The 27,364-nt window shown below is 39.2% G+C and overlaps 1 protein-coding gene across 4 annotated transcripts in view; it reads left to right on the forward strand.

The window, feature by feature from the left end:
• LOC102941036 (isoaspartyl peptidase/L-asparaginase) overlaps positions 1–27,364 on the forward strand; it is a 232,952-nt gene that overhangs the window by 88,252 nt on the left and 117,336 nt on the right. For all 4 annotated transcript variants that reach the window (XM_043542439.1, XM_043542438.1, XM_043542437.1 and 1 more), the window contains one exon: positions 18,015–18,178. In XM_043542439.1, the coding sequence (XP_043398374.1) occupies positions 18,015–18,178 (164 nt within the window). The remainder of the gene's footprint in view (positions 1–18,014; positions 18,179–27,364) is intronic.

Raw genomic sequence — 27,364 nt, forward strand, 5'->3', positions numbered from 1 at the left:
CAGTCTGATTATTCGTTCAACTCTACTAATAATGTATCTGAGAATATATTTTTTTCCTTATTGGTAGTACCCATGGGAAACATTAATCTCCAGAATAACTGAGAAACACTGGCTAAAGTGTTAGTTTTAAATGACACATTAGTAGCTGTCATTTAAATTGATAGTTAGAGACATAATTGAGAGTAATGGTCAGAAAGTAACTGCTCTGTCATTGAATTTTTAGTGCTTTGTTAAATTACTGATCTATTGCAACTTGCACCTTGCTATAGTGTATGATCATAAGATATCAGAACCTTTTTAATATGAAACATTTATGGGAACTGGTATTTAAATCTTTTCTATTTTCATATCTGAGTCTCAGATGCTGTACTTCCAGTGTAGAATACTAGATGGATGGATGGATAAACCAACCTTTCAGTGGAAAGCACAATTTCCTGCAGGACCCGCAGTGTAGGACTCACTCCATTGCTGAGATCCTGAAAGGAACCAATAATAGGTTTTTATTACAGTATAGTGTGTCCTCCTGACATACGTCCCTACAGGTTATGGCAGAAACCTGGACATTGTTAGGTGTTTGGTTGGTTGGTTGGGTTTTTTGGTTTGTTTGTTTTTGTTTTTGATGATAGCCTACAGAACTTTGAATTAAATGGTGAATTAACATAAGTTTTTATACAGTAAATTGTGTAAAATGTTAGGAAGGGGGACAATACCTGTTTCCTGAGATATGGTACTGTTAACAGTTACTAATAGAACTGATCAGATTATTCGTTGTGAGGAGTCTGTCAGATTTGGCCCTTTGACATTCATGAGTTGTCTGTGAACCAAACATGATTTTCAAGAATGTTTTTGTTGTGTGCAGTTCTTAGATTTATAACTTTTACAGTTGTGTTTTTTCATATGAATTTTTGTGAATTATTTGTGGTGAGTATTCAGAATTTGGTAGTTGGTCTTTTTGATTTGTCACCTACGTTAGGCCACTCCTTATGGTTTCAGTTACCTGACCGGATAACCCAAACTTTATAAACCAGAGTAGTGCCTGTGGAAATCATCAGGTCATAAATTTTCTGTCTCTAAGACAATAGATGCTGTGAATTCCCTATTGAAATGATTGCCTACATACACCACTAGTGTTTACCATTATTATAACCTTCTCTAATGCTATTAACATTAGTACCCAAATATAGCTTAAGCATTAAATACATATTTATTACACCTCATCTCAGACCTGTTCGTTGCTGGAATTATGTTTTCTCTGCTAGGAAATTCAATCATATATTGCCAGAATTTCAACATAATTACCAATATTTGCAGGCCATTATTAAAATAATTAACAAAAGTGATCTGTCTAGAGTAGAGCCTAATTCTCAACAGAGAATGAATTAACTGGGGGCCAGAAAAAAGAGAAGGTGCATCTCCTGTGCTGTCCGGGAGCATGCAAACTGTTTGCACACCCTACCATGAACAAGGACAGCTGCCAGTGAGCCTGGTGCCTGACCTAGAGGACAGGGCTGGGGGTGGTACAGCTATGCCATAGGAGCTGCCCGGGTTGGGTGTTGACTCCTGTGAGCGGCAGTCTGACATGGTGCTGCTTTTGCTGCTGCAGATCCTGGTAGCTCCGCAGACATCTGCTTTATATCCATGGATATCCACATCTGAGGATATAAATTTTCTATCCACACAGGGACTAGGGAGGCAGCAAGTATTCTGAAGAAGCAGTCCTTAGCTGTTTGCTGCATTGTCCTTGGAACCCAGAGTCGAGAGAATGATTGGATCCCCTTCAAGCCCCTAAGAAAGATAGCATGAAAGTCTCCTCATAAAGGTGTGTAAGGACAATTGAATCCAGAGTGAGGCCAAAGACCTGTCATAAGGTTGTTAGATTATTGCTTGGTTGATCTCTGTTATCCCAGAAGTGGGGCAGGGGAGATGTGGGGGACTAGAAGTGCCCTGGCTGGAGGGCCAAGTCACAAGAAGAAACAAACCAGTTCAAGGTCAAAGCAGCTGTCAGCAAGGGGCACCAGAGGAGAAGACCTTGTGCGCCACGCCCAGCCACAAGGGGGTGTGCCATCTGGTGAGGCACTCTTCTGCATGAATATTAAAGACAATGATGTTATGTGATAATACTGACAGATTTCTTAAAACATTGATTGCCATTATTCTCACAGTGGGCTTTATTCTATTCTCACTTAGTCCTGTATTAATCAAACCTAACTTTTTTGGAAGTCTTTGACTTTATACTGGAGTAAAACTGTTGTAAGTGGAAGAATCAGTTCCAGTATTTTTTAAATTGGTGGAACACTGGAAGAACAGCTTTAAACTTTCCTTTAACAAATTGATTTCAGCATTATTATTATTATTTATATTTTTATTAATGAACCAGCTAGAAATCCAACCAAGATTAAGCCACTTTGTTCTAGTCCCTCTACAAATAGTACTAGACAGTCTCTTCCCTGAAGACTTTGCAATGTAAAAATCTGCTCTTTATGTATTTGAAAGAAGTATGGCCTGAGTGAGGACTCTCAAGGAGGCCTGTAGAGAAAATTTGGGGCCCCAGTACCTCATGTTTTCTGGGGCCCCATCCCCTCCCATTTCATTCCAGTTACAGGCATTTGGTGAGGGGGCTCCTGAACTCAGGTCCCCAGTAATTGTCAAGATATATATATCTTGGGGGCACACAAATAGGTGCCCTCAGTTAGGTTCCTAAGTCCACATTTAAGTACCTAAATAGCACCTGATTTTCGAAAGCACTCAGCAGCTCCATTGAAGTCAATTGTTCGGAGTCAATGACCTGTGGGGAGCTCAGCATTTTTGAAAATCATCCAGTTTATTTGAATGCCTAAAAATGGAGTTAGGAACCTAACTTTGGACATCAGTTGTTGTTTTTTTAAATCTTTGTCTCAACACCCAACATATGGAGCCATTATGGTCTTGAAATATAGTCATTGCTGATAAAGTTTGCAGTTGACACAGATTGGTGGAATAGTAAATAATCATAAGGACAGATAATTTCTAAAGAGCAAAAAGGATATCTCAGTAAGCTGAGCTTACTCAAATAAGCATTGTTTTAATACAGCCAAATGTAAACTTTCATATCTGGGAACAAGGAATTAGGTCACATACGAAGGAGGACTGTATTCTGGAAAGAAGTGACTCTGGAAATGCCATAGATGTCATCATGGATAATCAAATACACCCAAGCTCGAGTGTGAATCTGCCTTTAAGAAAGATAATGCGATCCTTGGATGTATAAAAAGGAGAATATCAAGCAGGAGTAGGAAGTTAGTATTATCTCCACATATCACACTGTTGATATCATTCCTGTTATACTGTGTTCAGATCTGGTGTCCTCGTTCCAATTTTTTACATCCTTTTAAAAGAGAGTCACAATAATGCTATTAATGACAATACCTGTCTTACAGTGAAAGCCTTAAGAAGCTCTTATATATCTTATTAAAGAGAAGGTTAAGATGTTAGTTGGCATAGTCTATAAGTACCTACACAAGGAGAAGATTGCAGCAGAAGGCTCTTTAATGTAGCAGACAAGGACATAATGAGATCCAATAGCCATAAGATGAAGACTAAAAATAACATCCTAATTTTTTAGTGAGCTTTATTAACTTCTGGGGCAATTACAATAAGATTTGGGGTTTGATTGATAAATTACTGGCTAAAACTATATGGCTTCTGTTATGCAGGACGTTAGAAGTCTACGTCAAATTGTAAACAGCATTTGTTTTGTGACTTCCTTTTGGATTGTAACCTTCCCAACCACCTTCACTTTGCATTGAAACCTCCATCTTGGGTTAAGATGTCCTAGGGATGTTGAAAAAACAATCAAAACCTGACAAGCACAGTCTATTGTGGACACTGTGTGTTCATGCCAAGAGAGGGATACCTCCTGAAGAGCTAAATGTGAGAGTCGTCAACTATAAAAGACTCTCCTTTACTCCACATTGGAGGGGCCCCTGAGTCTGAATGGACTCTTCACAGAAATCTATCTGAAGTGGGTCTGTAATCATGTGTTCTAAGCACATGGCTGAGATAACCACCTCACCCAGAGGTGACTGTTTTTTCTGAAAAGGTTGTGGTTCTCAAAACAAAGTGACCCACCTCATTGCTTGAAACAGAAGACCCCTCTGGAGAGAGTGGAGATGGGAGGGAATTTCCATAAAGGACTTGAACCAAACCCAGGGTCTCACAAAGTTGGGGGGTGACATCAGACTGAGGTGGATTGCTTTCAAAAGTTCACTTTCCTTGAATCTGTATTTTTGTGTGTGTTTTTAAGTGTAAAATGTGTGTGAATTTAAGAAATTCCTTTGCTAAGCCTGTGTTTCTCCGATTTACTACCACATTGTCTCTGAAGGGTATGTGTTGGCATCCTTTTGTCTGCGAGAGACGGCGGGAATTGCAGCCTATGATGTAGATGGTTTGCAGTGTCTCATGTGACTGAATAGTCCAATCTGAAATTTGCATGATCTTTGGCAGTTATTGCAAATGTATGTATCTTGGTTGGGAGCTGCTTGCTTCCTGTAGGCTCTTTTCTCTTCAAGCTGTAGGAGCTAGCTTCTGTCATGGACTTTGATACCCTGATGGAGACAATGGCGCCATTTGTTACGAAGGGTATAACTTTGAAGGGTATAACTAGGAAACCAGAACTTCTTCAGGAGAACATGTCTAGGCAACTCAAAGGCTCAGGGGGGCAGATGCTCTGGTTCAAAAACTAGACAGCTGGATTCCAGGGTTGCACTGCCGTAGAAGGGTGTCGGAGATGGGCTCTACAGCTGGGGGGGGGGGGTGCGGGGGTTGAGGACCCTGAAATAGGAATAGTGATCAGCTATTACCCAGACTTAAAGTCAGGCATGTGCTTAAGTAGCTTGCTGGATTGGTGACTCAATCACATTACTAAATGAAGGACTTTGCATATCACAGTATATTTTCTAAAAGACCAATTTCAGTGTCTTTGGTCTCCAGCTTTTATTGTTAAAATTAAATGTAATCAAAGAACATATTAAATAGTTGACTATAATGTATTTTATTAAGAAGTGCAACTTCACGTATCAAATGTTTGCCAGAACTCTTGAAAGCAATCCACCTCAGTCTGTTGTCTCAATCACAACAAAACAAAGCTTTAATTTGAAGTACTGTACTTCTGACAATATTAGGACAATCCATAATATTTCAAATAGGACAGGCACCATAGTTGCTTGTAGTTCCACTACTATTACAGATTCCTAGGTATGAAAAAGATTGATGCATAATGATACTCTTTATTAAAAGTCACTTAGGATATGTGTCCTAAAAATATGTAAAAAATAAATCTAATTTAGTTTGACACAGAAATGGAAATAGCCCTGTGAAGTAAATAAACTATATTTGCATATTAACTCAGTCAAAATGTAAAGTTCAAAAATTAAAATATGTAGAAATGCTCTTTCAGTTAACATTGCTACATCTGGCAATGTATTTTTCAATGTGTCATTTAAGACAGATTTTCATCCACCTGCATATGGCATCCAAAATGAGTGTATCACATGGTTTTTGCTTAGCAATTTCAGTGGATGTAGCAGGTGGATTCATCCTTAAATATTTTTATTTCTGTATATAAAGTTTAGTAATTATTAGGGCTGTCAAGCAATTAAAAAATTAATCATGATTAATCGTGTGATTAATCGCACTGTTAAACAATAATAGAATACCATTTATTTAAATATTTTTGATGCTTTCTACATTTTCATATATTGATTTCAATTACAACATGGAATAAAAAGTGTACAGTGATCATTTTATATTTATTTTTGATTACAAGTATTTGCACTTTAAGAAAATAAAATAAATAGTATTTTTCAATTCACCTAACACAAGTACTGTAGTGCAATCTATTTATCATGGAAGTTGAACTCACAAATGTAGAATTATGTACAAAAACCTACATTCAAAAATAAAACAATGTACAATTTTAGAGCCTGCAAGTCCACTCAGTCCTACTTCTTGTTCAGCCAATTGCTCAGACAAACAAGGTTGTTTACATTTGCAGGAGATAATGCTGCCCTATTCTTATTTACAATGTCACCTGAAAGTGAGAACAGGCATTCTCATGGCACTGTTATAGCCGGCATCCCAAGATATTTACGTGCTAGATGTGCTAAAGATTCATACGTCTCTTCATGCTTCATCCACCATTCGAGAGGACATGTGTCCATGCTGATGATGGGTTCTGCTCGATAACAATCCAAAGCAGTGTGGACTGACACATGTTCATTTTCATTATCTGAGTCAGATGCCACCAGCAGAAGGTTGATTTTCTTTTTTGGTGGTTCAGGTTCAGGTCGTTTCCACATCAGAGTGTTGCTCTTTCAAGACTTCTGAAAGCATTCTCTACACCTACCTCTCAGATTTTGGAAGACACTTCAGATTCTTAAACCTTGGGTTGAGTGCTGTAGCTATCTTTAGAAATCTCATATTGGTACCTTCTTTGCGTTTTGTGAAATCTGCAGTGAAAATGTTCTTAAAAACATGTGCTGAGTCATCATACAAGAGTGCTATAACATGAAATATATGGCAGAAGGTGGGTAAAACAGAGCAGGGGACATACAATTCTCCCCACAAGGAATTCAGTCACAAATTTAATTAACACATTATTTTTTTAATGAGCATCATCAGCATGGAAGCATGTCCTCTGGAATGGTGGCCAAACCATGAAAGGGCATACAAATGTTGAGCATATCTGGCATGGATAGACTTTACAATGCCTGCTACAAAAGTGCTATGCAAATGCCTGTTCTCACTTTCTGGTGACATTGTAAATAAGAAGAGAGCAGCATTATCTCCTGTAAATGTAAACAAACTTGTTTGTCTTAGTGATTGGCTGAACAAGAAGTAGGACTGAGTAGACTTGTAGGCTCTAAAGTTTTACATTGTTTTATTTTTGAATGCAGGGTTTTTTGGTACATAATTCTACATTTGTAAGTTCAACTTTCATGATAAAGAGATTGTACTACTTGTACTAGTACTTGTATTAGGTGAATTGAAAAATACTATTTATTTTGTCTTTACAGTGCAAATATTTGTAATAAAAAATAAATGGAAAGTGAGCACCGTACACTGTATTCTGTGTTGTAACTGAAATCAAAATATTTGAAAATGTAGAAAATATCCAAAAATATTTAAATAAATGGTATTGTATTATTGTTTAACAGAACAATTAATCATGATTAATTATTTTAATAGTGTGATTAATCACAATTAATTTTTTTAATCGTTTGACAGCTCTATATAATACTAAATAATAATAGTGTTCCTCAAGTACTCCTTACAAGCTTTCTTCAGTTAGGAGAAGCAAATATCCATTTTACATGAGGTGGAGTAGTTGTAGCTCAGTGCTCCTGAAAACCACAGGTTTTGTTACTGGTGAAATGCTGTCATAGAAGGTGATATGATCATCACTGGCTGTCATGTCCCAATTTTCTTGACAGTGACATTTGGTTGATCTTTCCAATGAAATGGGATGAGACATTCTCTCAGGAATAGGTGCTTGGCTCTGACCTGGATTAAGTTATTCTGGGTTGATTAGCCAGTTCATTTTTCAAGATAGTAAATCAAGATTTTGCAGATTTTATAACAGAGAAGAAGAATGTTGCTTGGGCCTCCTTTGTGGTCACAGAATGAAAGTGAACTCCTTCCACTGTCTGCAGGGTTCTGGATCCAGTATCCATTTCCAAGAATTTTCCCTTAAGGGTATAGTTTATTGCATGTTCAATTTGCACGGTTTCACAATGATGAAAATTGTTGATTAGAGTGTGAAGTGTGAAGAATGCCATGATTATAGTGGTAGTTGTATGAATACATGTGGAACTCTTTAGCATCCATAATTCCTTGGTCCACCATATGCCCATCAGGGCAGCAAAGTAATGCAAGTATTCATCTGCATGTGCCATGTATTTGTACCATCACATCACTGTATCCTCATGTATATTGCAATAAAGGGACATAATTATAAGGCCCAGATACTTTGCTTACCTATTTTTGTGTGAGAAACAGTGGTTTTTGGATTGAAATAGTAGTACTGATGCAGTCATTATGTTACCAACTCTTCTGTATCTCCTCTGCATGTCCTTACGCATATTCTGCTGACAGCCAGATGGTATTTATGCCACCTGATCTCTGGGTTGAACAGCTGTCTGGAGTTCAACAGCACCCCTTCTATTCACAGTACATTCTGTAACATTTGTTCAGTATGCTAAAGCTGTCTTCTGAGCTGTATTCAAAACTAGATTGCTGTATGTATTGGATTTTGATCTGTATTGGTAAAGATTCCTCACATGATTTGAAGGCTGCATTCTTTTTTACATGGCATTTGCATGGATTATTCCCTGTTAATCAAGAGTGATATCCTAAGGCCATGTGATACAATGATGATGAGTGCTGTACAAATATCTTGAAATTGAAATGGATGAATAAATACATAAATGCCCCCTGAGTGCTTAGTTTGGTGTGTGGCAACCTCATCTAGAAGCATTAGTGACATTGCTAGGTCATTACCTACTTTGGAATTAACTGTTGGGTGCCTCATTGAATCTATCCATTATATAAAAGAAGCATAGACTCTGGTGTCACGAACATACGGTGTTTGTTTTCTGTTACATCAATTACACGAAAGCTGCTAACACACTACATCTTGGCTGCTTTACAGTATTAATAACCCAGACACAAATATTGCTGCTTTACATTTCTGCTTTTCTTCATTTTGAGTAATTCCCTTGGAATACCAAAATAATGTTTACAAAGACATATGGACGTTGTGTTAATATAGTACATGCATTGTAATTGCAAGACATTACAGAGCCTTGCAAGTATCTATTACCAGCTGCACACTTACCATTTTCCCCCTGTGTAGCACTTTATTTTCATGATAGCCAGAGAGTGAGAACCTATCTTGCACACTTAAATGGAACATGATAGTTATGTTTAAGCCCAAGCAGTAATAATTATCTCCATTGAGCGTCAGGTTCAAATCTTTCTTTGTATTCCTAATATACCCATAGCCATTTTGTTCATTTGCAGAAGTTTTCATTTACCTTGCTCGGGTCATCTGTGTGGTTGGGCTACTTAGACGCATCACAGTTAAGACTTTTGTAAGGAGTTAGACTTAGTACTGTATGGCGTTCGGATTGAAAAATTAGCACTATACAGTATCAATAATGCACATATTAAATGGAATAAGAACTGGTTATCAGTGGGGAATCATTGAGTGGGGATGTTTCTTGTGGTGTTCCTCATGGATCAGTGCTAGGTGTGGTTGGAATGCTGCATGCAGTTCTGGTATCCACGTTTTGAGAAGCATGTGGAAAAATTGGAGCAGGTGCAGAAAAGAGCAATAAAAATGAATTGAGGGCTGGAGAAATTGCCTTACAGTGAAAGACTTAAAGAAATTAATCTGTTTAGTTTATCAAAGAAAAGATTGAGAGATGACTTGATTACAGTTTATAAGCACCTTCACAGGGAGAATATATCCGGTACTAAAGGACTCTTTAACCCTGTATAAAAAAGGGATAAACACCAGTGTTTGGAAGCTGAAGCCAGACAAATAAAAATTGGAAATTAGGGACATGTTTTTAACAGAGGGTGGATAATCACTGGAGCCAACCTCCAAGGGACGTGGTGGATTTTCCATCTTTTGATGTTTTCAGATCAAGACTGAATGTCTTTCTGGAAGATATAATTTTGCCAAACTCATGTTATTTAATGACTGGTGATATACAGGAGGTCATACTTGAGGATTCAGTGGTCCCTGTTGGTCTTGAACTCTATAAATACAATCTACGAGCCCCAGAGGGAGGAGGATTTCCCATGGTCACAGAGGTTGCCTTGTCAATCTGTGATGTACATGAGGTGATTTGCAGTTCTTCACAAAGGGAAAGACAGTGAGTCAGTGTGTTTATGTGTGGACTGAGCTGCCTGCAGCCCTATGCTGCTATGGTGACCAGGAGTCTCAGAGAACAGAGTTCTAATGATAATTGGACTTTGTTGTACAACACTACCTTGTTGTGACATCAGAATAATGAGCTGGTACACCAAAGACAGCTGGCTGCAGCACATAAATGGTATGTCACAAATTAAGTGTGAATCTAACTTGAAAGTGTTATGTTCTTTCAGACTTAGTCCATATTTGATTTGGCTGATTGCTCAATGATTGTTGTTAATGTGAGCCAGACCTGATCTATTTACTGGCTACTAGCGTGTGTGGATCCCTGTTCATCCCAGCATTCCTTGTCCAGGTATTCTATACATGATGCATCACTTCTGGTTGTCTCAGGCTGACTGCCTAATTTATTGTGACTTGTCCTGGATGTAACATGTGTGTTCTCATGTGGATTAACTGGATAAAGAACTAATAAGCCGCTCTGTGTATTGAGCTCCCAACATGTTATAGCAGCTGGCTCAAAGTGTTCGTAGTGTCTCCTCTGCAATTTTGAATCTGCCTGGTGGCAGGAGTGCATGTACCATAGAAAGAACCAAACAGTAAATTGCTTAGGTTAGCCTTTCACCACCATGAATGATGTTTGAGTCCCACTATCAAGACAAAGCATTGTTCGTGTCTGTGGGACTCTTGCATAAACTAACTTCCTGGCTATATGGATTCTCCTCTTTTTAAACTATTTATAGGCTGCAGCTGCAATGGCATCCAAAGATTGTAATCTCATCAGGCCTGTTTCTTCTGCCTGCTGTTTCTACTATCTCTTTCCCTTTCTCTCCACAACCCATTTCTTCCTTCTATTCTGTAACAGTAGTTTAGCTTGTGGCAGTATTTCAAAGTAGGAAGTGAGAAAAGGAAATGTGGGGAAGTGATTGAACTTGTTGTCCGGGGAGGTAGGTCGGGGAAGGATTTCAGGCTTCAGATGCAAAGACAAACTCATATTAAAAAAAGGAGAAATCCCTATAGCCACTGTGCTAAAGGAAAAGAGCAGTGGGGGGAAAGATAGTGAAAATCTTCCTCTCACATACACATTCCTCTTTTTTTTTATTTGCACAAGGGATTTCTCTGATTTACTGAGGATCAGATCCTAGCTATGCACCACTGAGAGCCAATGCACAGTTGTGGTAAAACCAGCAAAAGCCCATACAGATCAAGGCTTTGGACAATCACTGTCCATAGCCATAGGTTATTAAAAGAGCCTACAAATGACTAACCTCTTGTAGCTGATAGCTATGTTGTATAGCAGAGAGTCTTGTCATAGTTAGTCCCATTCTTGTGCTTTTCTGTGAGCTTTATAGGGACACATCTCACTTTGCTCTGCTGCCATTAAACCTCAGTCTGGGGGGTGGGGGTGTATCATCCCTTAATTTTGTGGCTTTTATAGAGATCTATTGCTTGTAATGTATCAGGCTGTTTCTGAAACTCTCTCATGTTGCCAGAGTGCTCATCAAATGATCAATGAGTTAGCTTTTCATTGGCAGAATAGTTCCTTTCTTAGGACTGCTGTTGGATATATGTCCTGATTGGTTGTGCCCATGTACCTTTCCATAGCTAACTGAGGTATTGTTCTACCATCCTCCATCTGTGTCCTCATTGGCACTGTACAATCAGAGTGTCCCTTCCCTAATTGTTCATGTGATACATATTGCTGATGCTCCTACGCTGAAGCAGGTGTTAGTGGAAAATAGCTGCTGTAGAGTATTTAACATGACAAGGCTATGAATTATGCAGATTTTACCCCAATTATCTTCACTCACTGCCCTTCATATGCCCTAGTTATTCTGTGATAGGAAGTGAAAGGAGTGTGCAAAGAGAAGACACCCTATCACACACTGCCTGGGCAGCACATGATATAGGACATCTGCAAACACTTACCTCCAAAACCAATAGGCCTTGCGTTTTCTAGGCACAAACTCACTGCCTAATAATTAATGTCAGATGGGATTGGCTGCATTGTACTGGAATATAGTATCAGCATATATTTGAAAAATCAAACCATGGCTAAAACAAACCCTGTAACATCAAATAAACATTCCAGTACTACGAAATGTGAGTATATAAAATTTGCCTGAAATGTTATAATTTGTGTTTGAAGGATTAACACAATCCACTGTGTTTTAGAGCAATACAAATTCCTCAAACAGTAATAGAGCATCTCTTTGAAATGGATTCAACTTGGTGATGCAGCATGAGCATCCAGAATAACAAGACTGTTGTGTTACTCTTCTCATTGCCATTCTACTTCTGTCCCAGGAGAGAAATTAAAATAGTTCCTGAAACATATAGCAAAGCTATAAACCATGTGAAGCAATATCAGCATTTCCCAGAAGCTCTATTTATTGCATTACCAAATTTTTTATTCATGAACTTTGTTCTAATTGTGTTAGTATCAAAGTATATTATTTTTATTAATGATAATAGTGTATGAAAGTAATTATGCTAGTGATTTTAGCATATTAGTTTATTTGTAATACTGATAAAATGTAAGCTTTAAAAATGCATAACAAGTACAATTTTCATATTACATATGTATACAGTTTTGCTTCCTAGACGTATTGTAATATTGTTGTAGGGCCTGAGCCTGAATTCCTTGTGCACCTAAATGTCATGTTTAATTCAGTGAGACTGTTAGGGTGCACAGAAAAAGAAAGAGTGGGCCTATAACCCACCGTAGTGGTTTTTTTATTCCTGTACTTCAGTTGTAAACTCTTTGGGGCAGGGACTGTCTTTTTATTCTGTGAGTGATTCTCCTTCCTATGTGCTACAGTCAGGCAAATTAATAATAATAATGGAAAATCTTTCTGCCAGCGAGATGCAGGCTGTAGAGTATTCTCTGAGCCAACAGAAGCCTTAGCACTTCGAATAAAACACTGGAAAATATACAATAAGTATTATTCTGTATTGCCAGGGAGATGGACTGGATGATCTAGGAGGTCTTTTCCATCTCTATCATCTATGATTCAGTATAAACCTAATCCAAAAATCATTGGTCAGTTGAAAGACTCCAATTTATTTGAATGGGATTTGAATCAGATCATATAAGCATTTCAGACTTTGCACTGCTTTTTCTGTGAGCATAAATATATTGTAAAATGTTCCAGTTAATTCCAAATAACAAAATGTTTCCATTGTACTGCACGTGAATCTTAGGGGTATTTGATAATATGAACTGCATTTTATTTTTACATATTATTTTAGTACAAGGAATGTTCAAGGGTAGTTCCAAGAAATATGAGCTTGTATTATTTAAAGCAGACTATAAAAAAATCCATAGTACCTTCGAACCTATATCAACAAAAGTATTATAGATAAATATTAGACTGAGGAACTTGATAAATAAGTTCAGCAACTTGTATTAAATCTGATGCATACTCTCATGGGAAGTTGTTTGACTGAGAAAATTCATGTATAGTCGTGCAGTTACAAGTTTAACCACAGATTTGACTCAGAGGTTATGGATTGTGTTGCATAATAGGTAGGCTGAGGTCATTTATCACTTCTCTGTCATGCTCATTGGTTAGCACACTGGGGCTGTGGTGCTACATATCAAATCCCTAATCCATTTGTGTTAAGAATGACATTTGGGGCTTTATCATAATGATATGTTAGTGTTCCTCCAATACAGTTTTACAAAATGTGACTAGGTTGTTACAGGATTATTATATGGGGCAGAAGCCAGTCAGAAAAAGTATCTTTAGACTGATAAATAATACAGCATTTTCAAAGTGCAGGGTTCTTTTTACCTTGACTCTTTTGAAGTTAAATAAGACTTGTCCTCTAGTGCTGGAGTAAAGTGAACATCTATATTCACCAAAATTTAGTTTTACATCCACACAATACATTGATAGTTTTTGTTTACTTATTTTTATATTTGCAGACTTCATTTTCCTATCTAAGCCAGCACATTGCCTGCAAAGTATTTCTTCAGTTGAAATATTTTTTTCATGGGATGATTTGAGAAACAAGTAAAACTGATACTGTAGAAAAATGTTCTTCTTTCATATTTCCAACCAAAAGGAATTTTAATTACACTAATTCTAATTCTTGAACACTTGTGGCTAGGACAAGCATCACCACCCTTTATATAAGTACGTGGGCAGCATGTGACTCCTCTTGGGGAGACAGGGCGCGCCTGGCCCATGGCCCCATCACAAGGCCCACTCCCGTTTGGCCTTCTCCCACTAAAGCCCTGCCCATGCTCCATTGCCGGCCCCGCTTGGCCCCTTCCCCTGAGGCTACCCCCGACCCTTCTTCCGAGGCCCCTGCTCGCCCGCTGCTCATGCCTCTTTGCCCCCTCCCCCGAAGCCCCCAAGCGGGTGGACCAGGGATGGGAAGAGGTAGAACAAGGTCAGGGCCTCAGTGGGAAGAGAATGAGTGGGTCCTCAGGGTGGAGTGTAGGCATGGCCGTGGCCCAGGAACCCTTTGGGCGGTGGCACACTCTAAAGGTGGCAGACTGGCTGTTTGCGGAGGCTTACCCTCCCCTTGCCTCTCATATCTGCCGCTCATGTATAAGTGGCCAGTGAACCTAAAGAGAATATGAAATCTAGTAATGCAATTCATTTATTCAGAGTTATATCAGTGCTAAAAAAGGGTACCTATCTATATGATCTAAATACTCTTGACATCAAAATACATTTATGTTCAGTAATTGGGAATAACCCACCACAAATCCCTCTCTCCTTCACACAATTCCCTATCCCTAGTATTACAATTCCATCCTTTCCATTTTCATAGAATCATAGAATATCAGGGTTGGAAGGGACCTAAGGAGGTCATCTAGTCCAACCCCCTGCTCAAAGTGGGACCAATCCCCAACTAAATCATCCCAGCCAGCGTTTTGTCAAGCCAGGCCTTAAAAACCTCTAAGGAAGGAGATTCCACCACCTCCCTAGGTAACGCATTCCAGTGCTTCACCACCTTCCTAGTGAAAAAGTTTTTCCTAATATCCAACCTAAACCTCCCCCACTGCAACTTGAGAGCATTACTCCTTGTTTTGTCATCTGCTACCACTGAGAACAGTCTAGAGCCATCCTCTTTGGAACCCCCTTTCAGGTAGTTGAAAGCAGCTATTAAATCCCCCCTCATTCTTCTCTTCTGCAGACTAAACAATCCCAGTTCCCTCAGCCTCTCCTCATAAGTCATGTGTTCCAGTCCTCTAATCATTTTTGTTGCCCTCCGCTGGACTCTTTCCAATTTTTCCAGATCCTTCTCGTAGTGTGGGGCCCAAAACTGGACACAGTACTCCAGATGGGGCTTCACCAATGCCAAATAGAGGGGAATGATCACGTCCCTCGATCCGCTGGAAATGCAGAAGATCTTCCGTCTTAGGAAAAAACTGAGGCTTACATCAGTAATAATACATTTCACCACAATAAAAATACAGTATTCATCAGCATTCTCCATGGGCCACATTCTATTCCCTACTATTTTAGTACAGCTGTTGATTTCAGTGCAGGTACACCAATGCAAACATGTAGCCAGATTTTCCTTCATGTATATAGTATTTTCATTGAAAATAGTGAGTGCCTAGATCAGCTTCACATTGTGATGCTTTTTTTAGTTCTAAGGTAGTGATTTTTACATAATATTGTAGAGTTAATCTGTGCCTAGCAGATTCCACCCACATTCATATAGAACAACAACACCAACAACAAACAACTAGATAAATTCATGGAGGATAGGGTCATCAATTGCTATCAGCCAGGATGGGCAGGGACAGTGTCCCTCAACTCTGTTTGCCAGAAACTGGGAATGGGCGTTGGGATGGATCATTTGATGATTACCTGTTCTGTTCATTCCCTCTGGGGCACCTGGCATTAGGGTGACCAGATGTCCCGATTGTATAGGGACAGTCCCAATATTCTGAGCTTTTTCTTATATGGGCACCTATTACCCCCCACACTCTGTCCCAGTTTTCATACTTGCTGTTTGGTCACCCTACCTGGCATTGGCCACTGCTGGAAGACAGAATACTGGGCTAGATGAACCTTTGGTCTGACCCAGTATGGCGGTTTTTATGTTCTTATGACCAGAGGTCCCAGTTCTGTAGTGGATGTAGTGACAACATATTGGGGTGTTGCTTTGTTATGGGAAGCGGCACTTGTGTGTGTTGATATCATCTAGACAAGTTGTGATGTAATCTAAATATTCAGAATTCCATTAGGTTATATAAATATAATGTTAATACTATTGAACCAAAGTACTGTGGAAGAAATTACTGCTGTCTTGTGTAGTGGATTGAAAGTACTGTTCTTTTATATTGCAATAATATAAAGGACTTAAAAAAACCTGTCAGAGTATTGGACTTGTTAGCAGCACTGATTCTTTATCCAAAAAATGCAAACTACTTTTATGCTTTTACTTCTCCAACAAAAATTAATCCATCTGTCTATCACAAAATAGGAAGGAGATTCTTGTAACTTATCCCTTATGAAATAAATATGAAAATAAAAGACAAATTAAATGACATAATAAAGCATGAATTGAAATGAAAAACATTTTTTTTTTGCTGGTACAGGAACTATCTGCACAAATACAGAACCTTAACGAATTGTGTTCAAATCCAAGGAAAGGATGTCAATGATGGAAAGGCACAAATATCTCTATATTTTTTTTTCACCGTAGAGTAATGATACTGACTCCAACTCAAACAAATTAGCACAGATGTGAAGGACTACATAGGAAATCCCAAGGTACTGCTATCACAATTGCACTGTCATCACTGCAGCATCTGATGAAGTGGGCTTTAGCCCACAAAAGTTTATGCCCAAATAAATGTGTTAGTCTCTAAGGTGCCACAAGTACTCCTCGTTCTTTCTTCTGACCTAACTCACTCAAATAATGGTCCAGATCTTTCCTGCTCCTGCCTCAGGCTCAAATCCTCCCTTTTCCCTCAGGGTAGAGAGTAAAAGAAGAGTCACTCTGTGGCTACTGCTGTAGCCCAGTGACTGTAGTGGCTGCTGCTTGCCCCACAGGGACCATGTCAAAACCTATCTTTCCTTTGTGTTTGGAAAATGCTTAGTGTATTCTGGGCATTACTACAGTCTAATTAGTAAGAATGTATCTTTCCGATCCTCTTGCTCATGTCCCTGATCTATAGGACATGCAGAGAGTCACCACAGAGATTGGATTTATAGTGGACTTGGTATGTGGACCCTCTGTGCAGGGTCCCCACATCCTGCTCCATTACCCCTGTGCAGATGAGTAGAATAACGCCAGTTCTGCAGAAGGCCATTGAGTAGGGAACAGGATTTCCTTCCATATTTTAAAAAGGGTTTTTTAACTGCTTTCTATTGTACTCTATGGAGAAACAGTGTATACAACTACAGAATAGGAATGCGGTATCTTTTGTTCTCAGAAGTGCTGCAAGTAAAGCACAATTTAATAACGAGAGTAATAATTAATACCATGATACTCATCTGCTGACCCTGAATTTAAGGAAGAGAAGAAAGAAAATAGTGAGAGAAGAAAGAAAAATAAAAAAATGAAGGCAAATAAAAAAATTTAAAGGAAAGAAATGGGAAAAATTAGACAGTGAGATTTAAATGAGAAAGGGGAGAAATAAAGAGAAGTGGACCAAAATCATTGTTTCTTTTTTTTTTTGGTATCATGCATAATTGTCACAGAGGAAATTAAGTGGGTGACTAAAATTTGCCTTCTTGTAGGCCCCAATACAAATTAGACTGTACTTCAAACCTTAAGGCTGAGATTTTCAATACTGACTGAGAAATTTACGTGCACCGTTCCCATTAATTCCAGTGTAACTTGAAAGTCCAAATTCCTGAGGCAGCTTGCAAAACATCAGCCTAAGAATCTTTTAAACCTACAGTATATTGATTAGACCAAAAACTCTTTGCACAATGGTCTGTTTCTTCAAATGTGTTTACAGAATGCCTATGAGAATGGGACTGTGATTCTAATTAGGGCCTCTGGGTGCTAAAGGAATAGAGACTTTAAATATAATATTTTTTAATGTATCATGCGGTTGATAGCATTGAAGATTATTTTTACTATTCTGTTTCTCTCTCTGATTTTTTTTTTTTAGACACCTTATGTGATGCTCACTGGAACGGGTGCTAACCAGTTTGCTGAGAAGCTAGGCATACCTCAAGTGCCTGTAGAAGAGTTAGTAACAGATCATGCCAAAGCTGAATGGGAGCAATACCGCAAATACAAGCAGACTGTTAAATCACTTTTTAACACAGAATTGTAAGTAGCAATTATGGATATGTTACTGATTTGGTTGACACAAATACTAACTTGGATTTATGCCTTTTGAATGAAGCTGCAAATACTAGTATGTCTGGACAAAGGAAAGGAAAATGTAGCATAGATTGTTACATCATATTTGATTTTGTATATTTCTTGTTTTAGAAAAACAAATGGAAACTGAAGAAAGTCTTTGCTACCTAGTGATTTCTTAAAAAGTGATTTTGTATTGGATCTACTTAGGGCTAGATCTTGGACCACACTGTGCATATTGGGTTTGATGGCTGAACTGTTTTTCATAATTCACATAGCATGTGTACATGTGAGGTGAACCTTGAATCTTGAAGTACAAGTGGAAGCAAAGAGAGGGATTATGAGATCAGATCTGGGTGATGGTTGAATTTAGGAGTTTGCTGGCTTAGAGATAATCTTCATCTAAGATTGAACTTCCAAAAGCCCTCAAGTCCAAATGTAGTAACCACAAATGCAGCCATCTTGAGACGGTAGGCCCATGGACAAGCACTTCATCTTTATGGGACTAAAGATACTCATCTTCTGCAGGAACAAAATGAGACAAAATAGGGAAAGTAGAAATAATTTTTTATTGAAAGTAGCATCCAACCCGATGATGTTGGCAGTATTTGTCTTTGTAGGAAATCTTGTCTTCTAGTATTAACTAGTTAAGGGGATTCATATATTGTACAGTAAAAGGAAGTTGCTAAATTTCAGCAGTCACAGACAAAATTATAGGACTGTCTCAGTATCTTTTTGATAATATTGCAATGGTCATCAATCATGTTTTAATTCAATGTTTCCCTGACAGAAATCTGACTCATTAAGCCACCCACAGATCAGTTAACTGAGAGTTCAACATCATTATGTAACTAATACAGCTTAATATGATACAATGAAGCCACAGATTAACGTTATTATAATGAGAAAGGCAGAATTATTCTCTCTCATCTTTTTTTTTTTTTTTTAAAAAGCATCTACGTAATTATCTGCACTAGCCTTTCATGTGTTAAATCTATTTATCAGTCTAAGCAAACATTTTACATTAAAAAAACCCTAGTGTGGTTGCATGGTAATCATTGTTGCTAGGATTTGCATCTGGACAAAAATCTAATATATATTATAGTTTAAAACTGGTATGTTCTTTGATTGACTACTATATATTTTAAAATATCCAATGGAGATATGTAGTTATAATCAATGTGAATTTTGGCTCAAATCATCCGCTTTTCAGGAAAAAAGTCAGTATAGGGCACTAGATTTCTGTGAGCTCACAGTGTAATACAGAGGGTAAGACAGTAAATGTGGTCCTTAGATTTATAAGAAGGGGAATAATAAGTAGAAGTATGAGGGTGTTGTTACCACTGTATATGACAATAGTGAGACCATTACTGGAATATGGTGTCCCTTTCCTCTGTGGACACAAGATGTTAACAAATTGGAAAGCACTCAGAAAAGTGTGACTAGAACTACTCAAGGTCTGGAAAACCAAGTTTACAATGAGATAAAGAAGCTCACTCTATTGATCTTAAAAAAAGATTAAGAGGTGACTTGTTCATGGTCTAGAAATACTTACATGAGGTGAAGATTTCTGATAATAAAAGGATCTTTAATCTCTCAGACAAACATAAGATCCAGTGAGTGGAAGCTGAAGCAAAACTCACCAGCAAGAGAGTGAGTTTGTTTGTGGGGGGGCGGAGGGTGAGAAAACCTGGATTTGTGCTGGAAATGGCCCAACTTGATGATCACTTTAGATAAGCTATTACCAGCAGGAGAGTGGGGTGGGAGGAGGTATTGTTTCATGGTGTCTGTATATATATAATGTCTTCTGCGATTTCCACAGTATGCATCCGATGAAGTGAGCTGTAGCTCACGAAAGCTCATGCTCAAATAAATTGGTTAGTCTCTAAGGTGCCACAAGTCCTCCTTTTCTTTTTGCTAATTTAGTCTATTTCAGTAATTTGTATCTTCATATGGCTTAGAGGATAAATATGCTTACCCCTTAGCTCTGCCCTGATCCAGCATTCTCTATACAGAAATCCTCAGTTTGACAGAGGAGGACCATTGAATCGGGAGGAAGGAGGTATATTTTCTCCTTCTGTATCCCTGATCATGTATCTGCAAGATTTTCATGCCCTTCTACCATCGGGAGGCAGAGGGAGGGGGAATGATTTGCCTTTATTTCTTGTCAAAAGCATGTATGACTCAAATTGCAGGAATAGGACCTTAGCAATGACACTTCTAGGCATAATAGGGTCTCCAAAAAATGCCTCTAGTGAATTTTAGGATTGACAACCACTGCATGGAAGATAAAGTCCTCTGAAGTGTAAGACAGAATAAAGCAAGGATGGATGGTGGTGAGTTATAGAGGATACAGTAGAAAAGAGCAAAAACTGAATCAAAGTTTTCATAACACTACAATGTTGCTTAAAGACACTTGTCAGCAAACATACTAACAATGATGTGCTGACATTCAGCTATTGGTCAATTGCCCCGTACGGCATTTGGGATATAGGGCCTTATTCTCATTTGCATTAAAGCCCCTTTACCCTACTCTGGTAGTGCAAATGGGCCTTAAACTGGGTTTAGTTTATTCCTACTTTAAGGCCCCTTTACACTTCCAAAGCAATGTACAAGGGCAGAAGTAAATAAGAAGTAGGCCCGTAAAATGTAATCTATAATTTTAGACTCACTTGTATTAAAGGCATTAAAGTTCAGTTAAAACTATCCTCTCATCTAGAATAGTGTAACATGTTAAGGTTGATGGAGAATTGCTTTTCTTTGGTTTGGTTTTGCAATGGGCAGCAAAGTGTTTTACCTACCATATATCTAGTTGCTGTTCCCCCGGAGCCAGTCTTTGTTTCTGCTTTACAGAGATCACTGTCACCCATTTTTAGATAGTCACCATTTGTTTGTCATAGACAGGGTCTCAAGAAAGTGGTGAGGGCAATTATTTCCCATTTCTTTACTAAAACTGGAGAAAATGTGGGCAATCTCTTGGCAAATGTCATCATTATTCTGCTATCATGTAGGATTCACTGGGATGTTCTATGTTATTTTTATTTTCATTACCTCAGAAGCATAAAATTTTCAGCTTTGCTCCCTTCTCATCAGCTTCTCGATTTCTTTCATGTATCTGAAATCAGAGGCAGATGAGCATAGGAGTCTGAAGAGACAGGAACAACCAATGCATACATGCTACAATATAGTAAGAGGTTATTACATAGAGCAAAGTAAACTCTCTGTATAGTGTAGAACAGGGGCTCACCTGAACTAATCACATAACATTAGATGGGGTTCTTTGTAAATTGACAGTGCTGGCCAGCCTCTTGAGTTAGTAATGACAATGAGTTGTTTTGCCAAGTGGCAGTGTGTTTCAAAATAAATTCATCCCCTATTCCCTTCAGTCCTCTTTTTTTATATCTTCCTATCTATCTTACAAAGTGGAATGCAGAAAAAGTATCTTTTTCTTCAGACCTCCTTTCTTCACTCCAATTTCCTCTAATTTTCTCTCTCCTTTGCAAAACACTTGCTCTTCTTATCTCCCTTCTCCTGTTCTCAATCCTTTTTTTATCTCCTGCGCTTTCTGCTCATCTCCCTCCCCATCAACTTCCCAGTTCTTTCCCCTTCCAATTCTGATTGCCCAACTCTATTTACATAACTTGTAATACAATAAACTAAACATTTATTTTATTATTATACAGTAACACTGGGCCAAATTCTCTGCTAGTGCAATTCCCTTGAGTTCAACTGAGCTGCACCCATATACACCAGCAGAAAATTTAGCCCACTGTTGTACATATGGATAGCACCTTCCCTCCTGCAGGATCTCAAAGCATAGGTGCAGTCAAACAGAGTGTAAGGGTCAACAGAAAATTGTTTACCATGGTGATAGACTTTTTAGGCCATTAGTAAGTAACCACTCTCACAACAGTACCATGTACCTCTCAGCTGTATCTCCGCTGATGGAAACCTGATTGGAGCGGAGACAGCTGATTTTTTTTTAATTCCTCTCCTCTCCTTTCCCCCATCTGGTTTTATCTTTCCATCTGTTAAAAGAAATGCCATGTTTCAAGCTGCCATACCTGAACTCACAGCCTTCCACTAACAGGATTAACAAACACAGTAAAATAGGAAGTTGTTGCTCGTTTCTACATTACTGGGGGGCGGGGGGGGGGAGCTGGCGGAATCTGGATTTTTATCATAGATTGTTGATGAATTTGGTATTTTAGGACCAGGTTCAAACACAGATTCCACTGCCTTCTATACAAGCACTGGATGGAGGGGCTGGTGTTCAAACAGTGATGGGTGCTCACAACCTCCACTTTTCCAGTGGGCCTGCAGCCAGCGCTTCCCCAAAAGCTGGGTGCTCTGGCCAGGGAAGTGGCATGATCAGAGTGTCTAGGAACATAAGTCACAAGTTAGGGCTCCCCTGGGAAGTGGAGGACTTTAAACATAACTTTCTCTCCTCCACAGTAGCTTTCCCCACTGGTGCAGAGGAGTGATTCAAGCCTTCCACCCTTTATTTAGCTTGCAAAATTATATATTTGGAGGGATGCTGGGTCTTAGAGAGACATTCAGTTCAACATTCCCTTTCCCCTCAGTTTGTGGGGGGAGAGAGCGCTAAAACTCATTTTATAGGTTCATGCAACATCATGATCCAGTTCCTCTATCTTGCCAAGGCTTCTCCTGCAAAAAAAAAGAGGTGTAAAAAGAAAACCTATTCTGTGTCCATCTTAGAGTGTAAGCTCCTCAATACAGTGACCTATTTTCTTTGTCACAGGTGTGCATGGTATTTTACAGGCAATATAGAAATAACCACCTACAACACCTCTGAAGTGTTGCACCTCGGGTGAAGAGATCAGCTGGCGCACAACACAGCATGCTGTACAACAATGGAGGGACTTGAGTCAGGGACACTATGATAAACCACTATTTTATGCAGAATGCTATGGGATTCCTAATGTCCAAGCACAGCACAGACAATTTCATTTTGTCAGGCCTCCTCTGAAACTTACTCATTTAGCTCCCTCCAAAGATATCTAGCTCGAAAGGATAAAGAATTTTGTGAAGCTGTTGTTCTAGGAATCTAGATATTTCAAACCTAATGCTTATCACTGCAAAGCCATTCCCTCGAGCTATCACGTCCTTCATGCTGATTGTCCAAAAAAAACTCCCAAAACAAAAAACAAACACACACACACACTTTACAGAGAGAGGTATAAGGTAAAAAGAAAAGAAAGTGATATTGAGGGAATGGATTCTCTTGCTCAGAGCAAAGGAGAACAGAATGGTGTTCCAGGCCAGTGGGTTAGCACAAGGGAACATATCACTCCATTCCCATGTAAAAACATGCCAGAGTGAATAAAGCACTCAAAACCACATGCAGGCTTGACAAAAGTAGTGGAGCTCTAGAATCCACAGGTAGCCCACCTACTTTATTGCTGAGCTCCTCACACCTCCTTCCCACATCAGTGGTAAGATAGCCAGCTCTCAGCAACATTGTCATTGGCTGACAGCCAGTTCCTGCACTCACCTGACCATTAAGAGTGCAGAAGCAGAGTTAATGCTGATTCAAGAAGTATTAAATGGGCCAGATATTTTCATGTGGTCTTTAAAAAGCACGTTCTCCATCACAGTAGACTAGAGACGCAAAGTGGTCTCATGACTAGGGTACTGGACTATCAGTCGGGAGACAGTAGGTCTGTTCTTAGCCCTGCCATTTATCTATTTTGTGACCTTAGCCAAGTCATTTTGCCTCTCTTCTCTCCCACCATTTGTCTGTCTTGTCTATTTAGATCTTTAGGGCAGTGTCTGTCTCCTACTATGTGTGTATACAGCACCTAGCACAATGGGGCCCTGATCTCAATTGGGCACCTCTAGGAACTACTTTAATATAAACAACAGAGACTATTCTTTTGCCCATGACCCCTTTTTGGTTGTATGGAGTTACTGCTGCCTCAAGCTGCATAGCAGTAACAAGAGGGAATATGTGTCTTTCCTTCTGCCCAGCTCCCTACCATTTTTGAGATTTTTCTCTTTTCCGTACCATGTCATAAGGAGGGACTAAGGGCTTGTCTACACTTAAAGCATGACAGCAGCACAGCTGCACTGCTGTAGCGCTTCAGTGTAGACACTACCTATGCTGACAGGAGAAGTTCTTCCATCGGTGTAGGTAATGCACCTCCCTGAGAGGCAGAGAATTTTTCCGTTGAGATAGAGCTGTCTACACAGGGTCTTAAATTGGCTTAACTATGCCACTCAAGGGTGTGGATTTTTTATACTCTGACAATGTAGTTAAACCAACCTAATTTTCTAGCATAAACTAGGGCTAAGGTGTTCCCCAAAAGATGTCAGAGAATTGGGTTTATAGTGATACTGTTTCTTGGAATGTGCAGCATTTGCTTGAGGTGTTCTAAGCATGGTTTGAGATTATCAGAAGCTCCACTGAGATCAGAGACCTGTAATCTGAAGTAAGGAATAGGCTGTTTAATGAAGAACATTGAAAGTTTTTCATTAAACATTCATATTTACACAGTAAAGTTTTTCTGATGTTAACTAATACACACAGCAGGACAAAGATATATTTGTACAGTCATGTTGGACTCCAATCCTGCTGGAGTCACTAAAGATGTCACTTTGCTTTTTAGCAAGATTGAAAGTAACAGTACTGGTAACAAAAAACCACTTCACAGCTCAGAATTAATTCCTGCCTACAGGCTGCACTAAGCCTCATTTAAAACAAAGTTTTTCTCTAGCCCTTTTTCTTGGGTTACTGCTATAAGTCACATTAAGAAACAAACAAACACCACCACCACAACTTATAGGAGTAACTTCTAGTTCCCTAAGTATTAAAACTAACAAGTTTGTAATAGTTTCAAATATTTCTCATATTGAAATTACTTCTAACTCAATTGTGAAAGTGTACAGCTTTAAAAGGACTTGAGGTTCAAACAAAATAACAAATGTGATGCTTTTAAATGTAGAATATGACTGTTCCAGGAGTCAAGGATATTAAAAGGTATAATATAAGGTGTCTGCCAAAAAAACCCCCCGCGAATCTATGCATGTATATGTTGCAAATGGCTCACTGAATTTCTTGTCTCTAATATAGGTATAAAAACTAGATAAGATCTGGAAGATTTTTTTTTATTAAAGCATACATTTCAGACAAATTCCCTTTTCCCAAAGTAATGTCCCCAGAGATAGCCTGCTGTGGGCCCAGATAAGAATTTATAGCTCCTAGTAAGTCAAATTCAGACTTACAGAAAAAGAGTGAACAGATTAAAATCAGTGGGATTGTACTGGGTCACAACAGTAATGAATCTGACCTGCTGACTTCAAAAGGGATTGAGGCATGCAACACCTTTCAGCATCGGGCCCAGACTTTGTCTTATCAGATACAATAGGTGTAATACAAAGGTTCAGGAGTCACCGTGACAGGATTGGCAATAAGGGCAAAATATTAGTTGGTAAGAATATTTTCCAGTAATGTCTACAAAGGACTAGGTTCTCTTCCCTACAGAAACGTAGGCATGTTCTCTGTTCTGAAGAGCTCACAGGCTAAAGACAGACAAATGGGAGGGAGAAGCAGATACTCCTAGGCTGACAAAGGTAGTACTTGACTATGGGTACATCTACGCTGGAGCTGGGAGGTGTACATTCTAGTTCAAAGAGACATACCTTAGCTGTGATTGAGCTAGCTACTGCACCTCTAAAAATATATATGCGTTTGTGGCAGCACAAGGGATGGGAGGGGAGAGCCATACTTATGGTCTCAGATGTGGTGGTTAGCTCTCCTGCTATTCGCACTGCCACAGCTTCATGACTATTTTTAGCTGCTAGCTCAGTCAGAATGGGTCTGTCTCCTCAAAGTAGAATTTACAACTTTTGTAGATATCTTGGCCACATATAGCGGTCAGCATAAGTTTGTGGTCTTCTACTCCCTTCCACAGAGTTCTATCAATTATTTCTCAAACTTGTCAGTGTAAGTCAGCTAGTTTTTCTGTAGACCTTAGTGCAGAAGTGTATCTTCAGGAGAGGCTTCAGAATAGAGGGTAGAGCTGTATAAATAAGCTCAGAAAGGTCATTGCATGGATAAGGAGGAGCATGAAAAAGGCATGGATATGTTTGTGTGAGAAGCTGGCAAATGAGTGGAAAAGGCAGAGGAATTGCTGAGACAGGCAGGTAATGTGAAGTGAGACAAAGGCAGGGAAGAGTTATGCAAACTTGTGAAAGTTGTGATTTGGTTCTGTGGATAAGTTGGAGCTGATGTAACTATTCCAAGTGGGGGTGACATGGTAAAATTGGTGAGCCAGGAATATCATTTTAGAGAGAGTATTTTGTATTGAGTATTTTAGAGAGAGTATTTTGGACTGGAGAGCAGGCAAAAGTGTTTTTTGTGAGCCTAGAGAAAACACTGCAGTTATCAAGATGGGAGATGAGAGTCTGAATGAGTGGTATAGTTGCAGGGCTAGGAAAAAAAAACTTTTCAGACACAGATTGTGTATAAGAAATATTTGCAATTCAAAAATGGCTCAAGAATGTACATTTTCTCTCCCTCCCCGCCCCACTACTGCTTTCATTTCATTCCATCACCAGAGAGGGGTGTCTGACAGGGCCACTCATCTCCTGAGAGTCTCCCATCAGCTGGGTGTGGAGCTGCAGTCCTCCACCACACACACACACACGCCTCAGGCACATTGCCTACATCACTAGGTGGGTCTTTAACAACTCAGCCCTCCAGCCAAATGTCACAGTCAACTGTATGAACCCCTTCCGGGGTAGCAAATACACTGTTTGCTCTCAACAGAGTCTTCAGCCATGTCTCTCAGCCCCTTTAAGTCCTGTCCTTCACTTGGGCTTCCTACCAGAGCCTTGTCTTTCTCAGGGCTTAGTTCCACTTCACTAATAAACCGATGGGGGGACCCAGCCCCACCCACTACTCCAGGTCCCAGCCCAGCAACCCAACACACATCAGCCATGTACTGCTTCCTTCAGTTTGCTGCTGCTGTTTCTTGGGCCTTTTCCCATGTAGCCTCTTTCTCTTCAAACTTACCTCCTCTTCCTCCTTGATGAATGCTTCTCTGCTTGAGCTCCTGCAATGAGTATTTCAATCATAAACATTTTGACTTCTTCAGAGTTGTTTGTTTTGTTTATTTGGTTTTTGACCAA

The sequence above is a fragment of the Chelonia mydas genome, chromosome 3, assembly GCF_015237465.2.
Source record: "Chelonia mydas isolate rCheMyd1 chromosome 3, rCheMyd1.pri.v2, whole genome shotgun sequence".
In the NCBI taxonomy this organism is placed as follows: Eukaryota; Metazoa; Chordata; order Testudines; family Cheloniidae; genus Chelonia; species Chelonia mydas.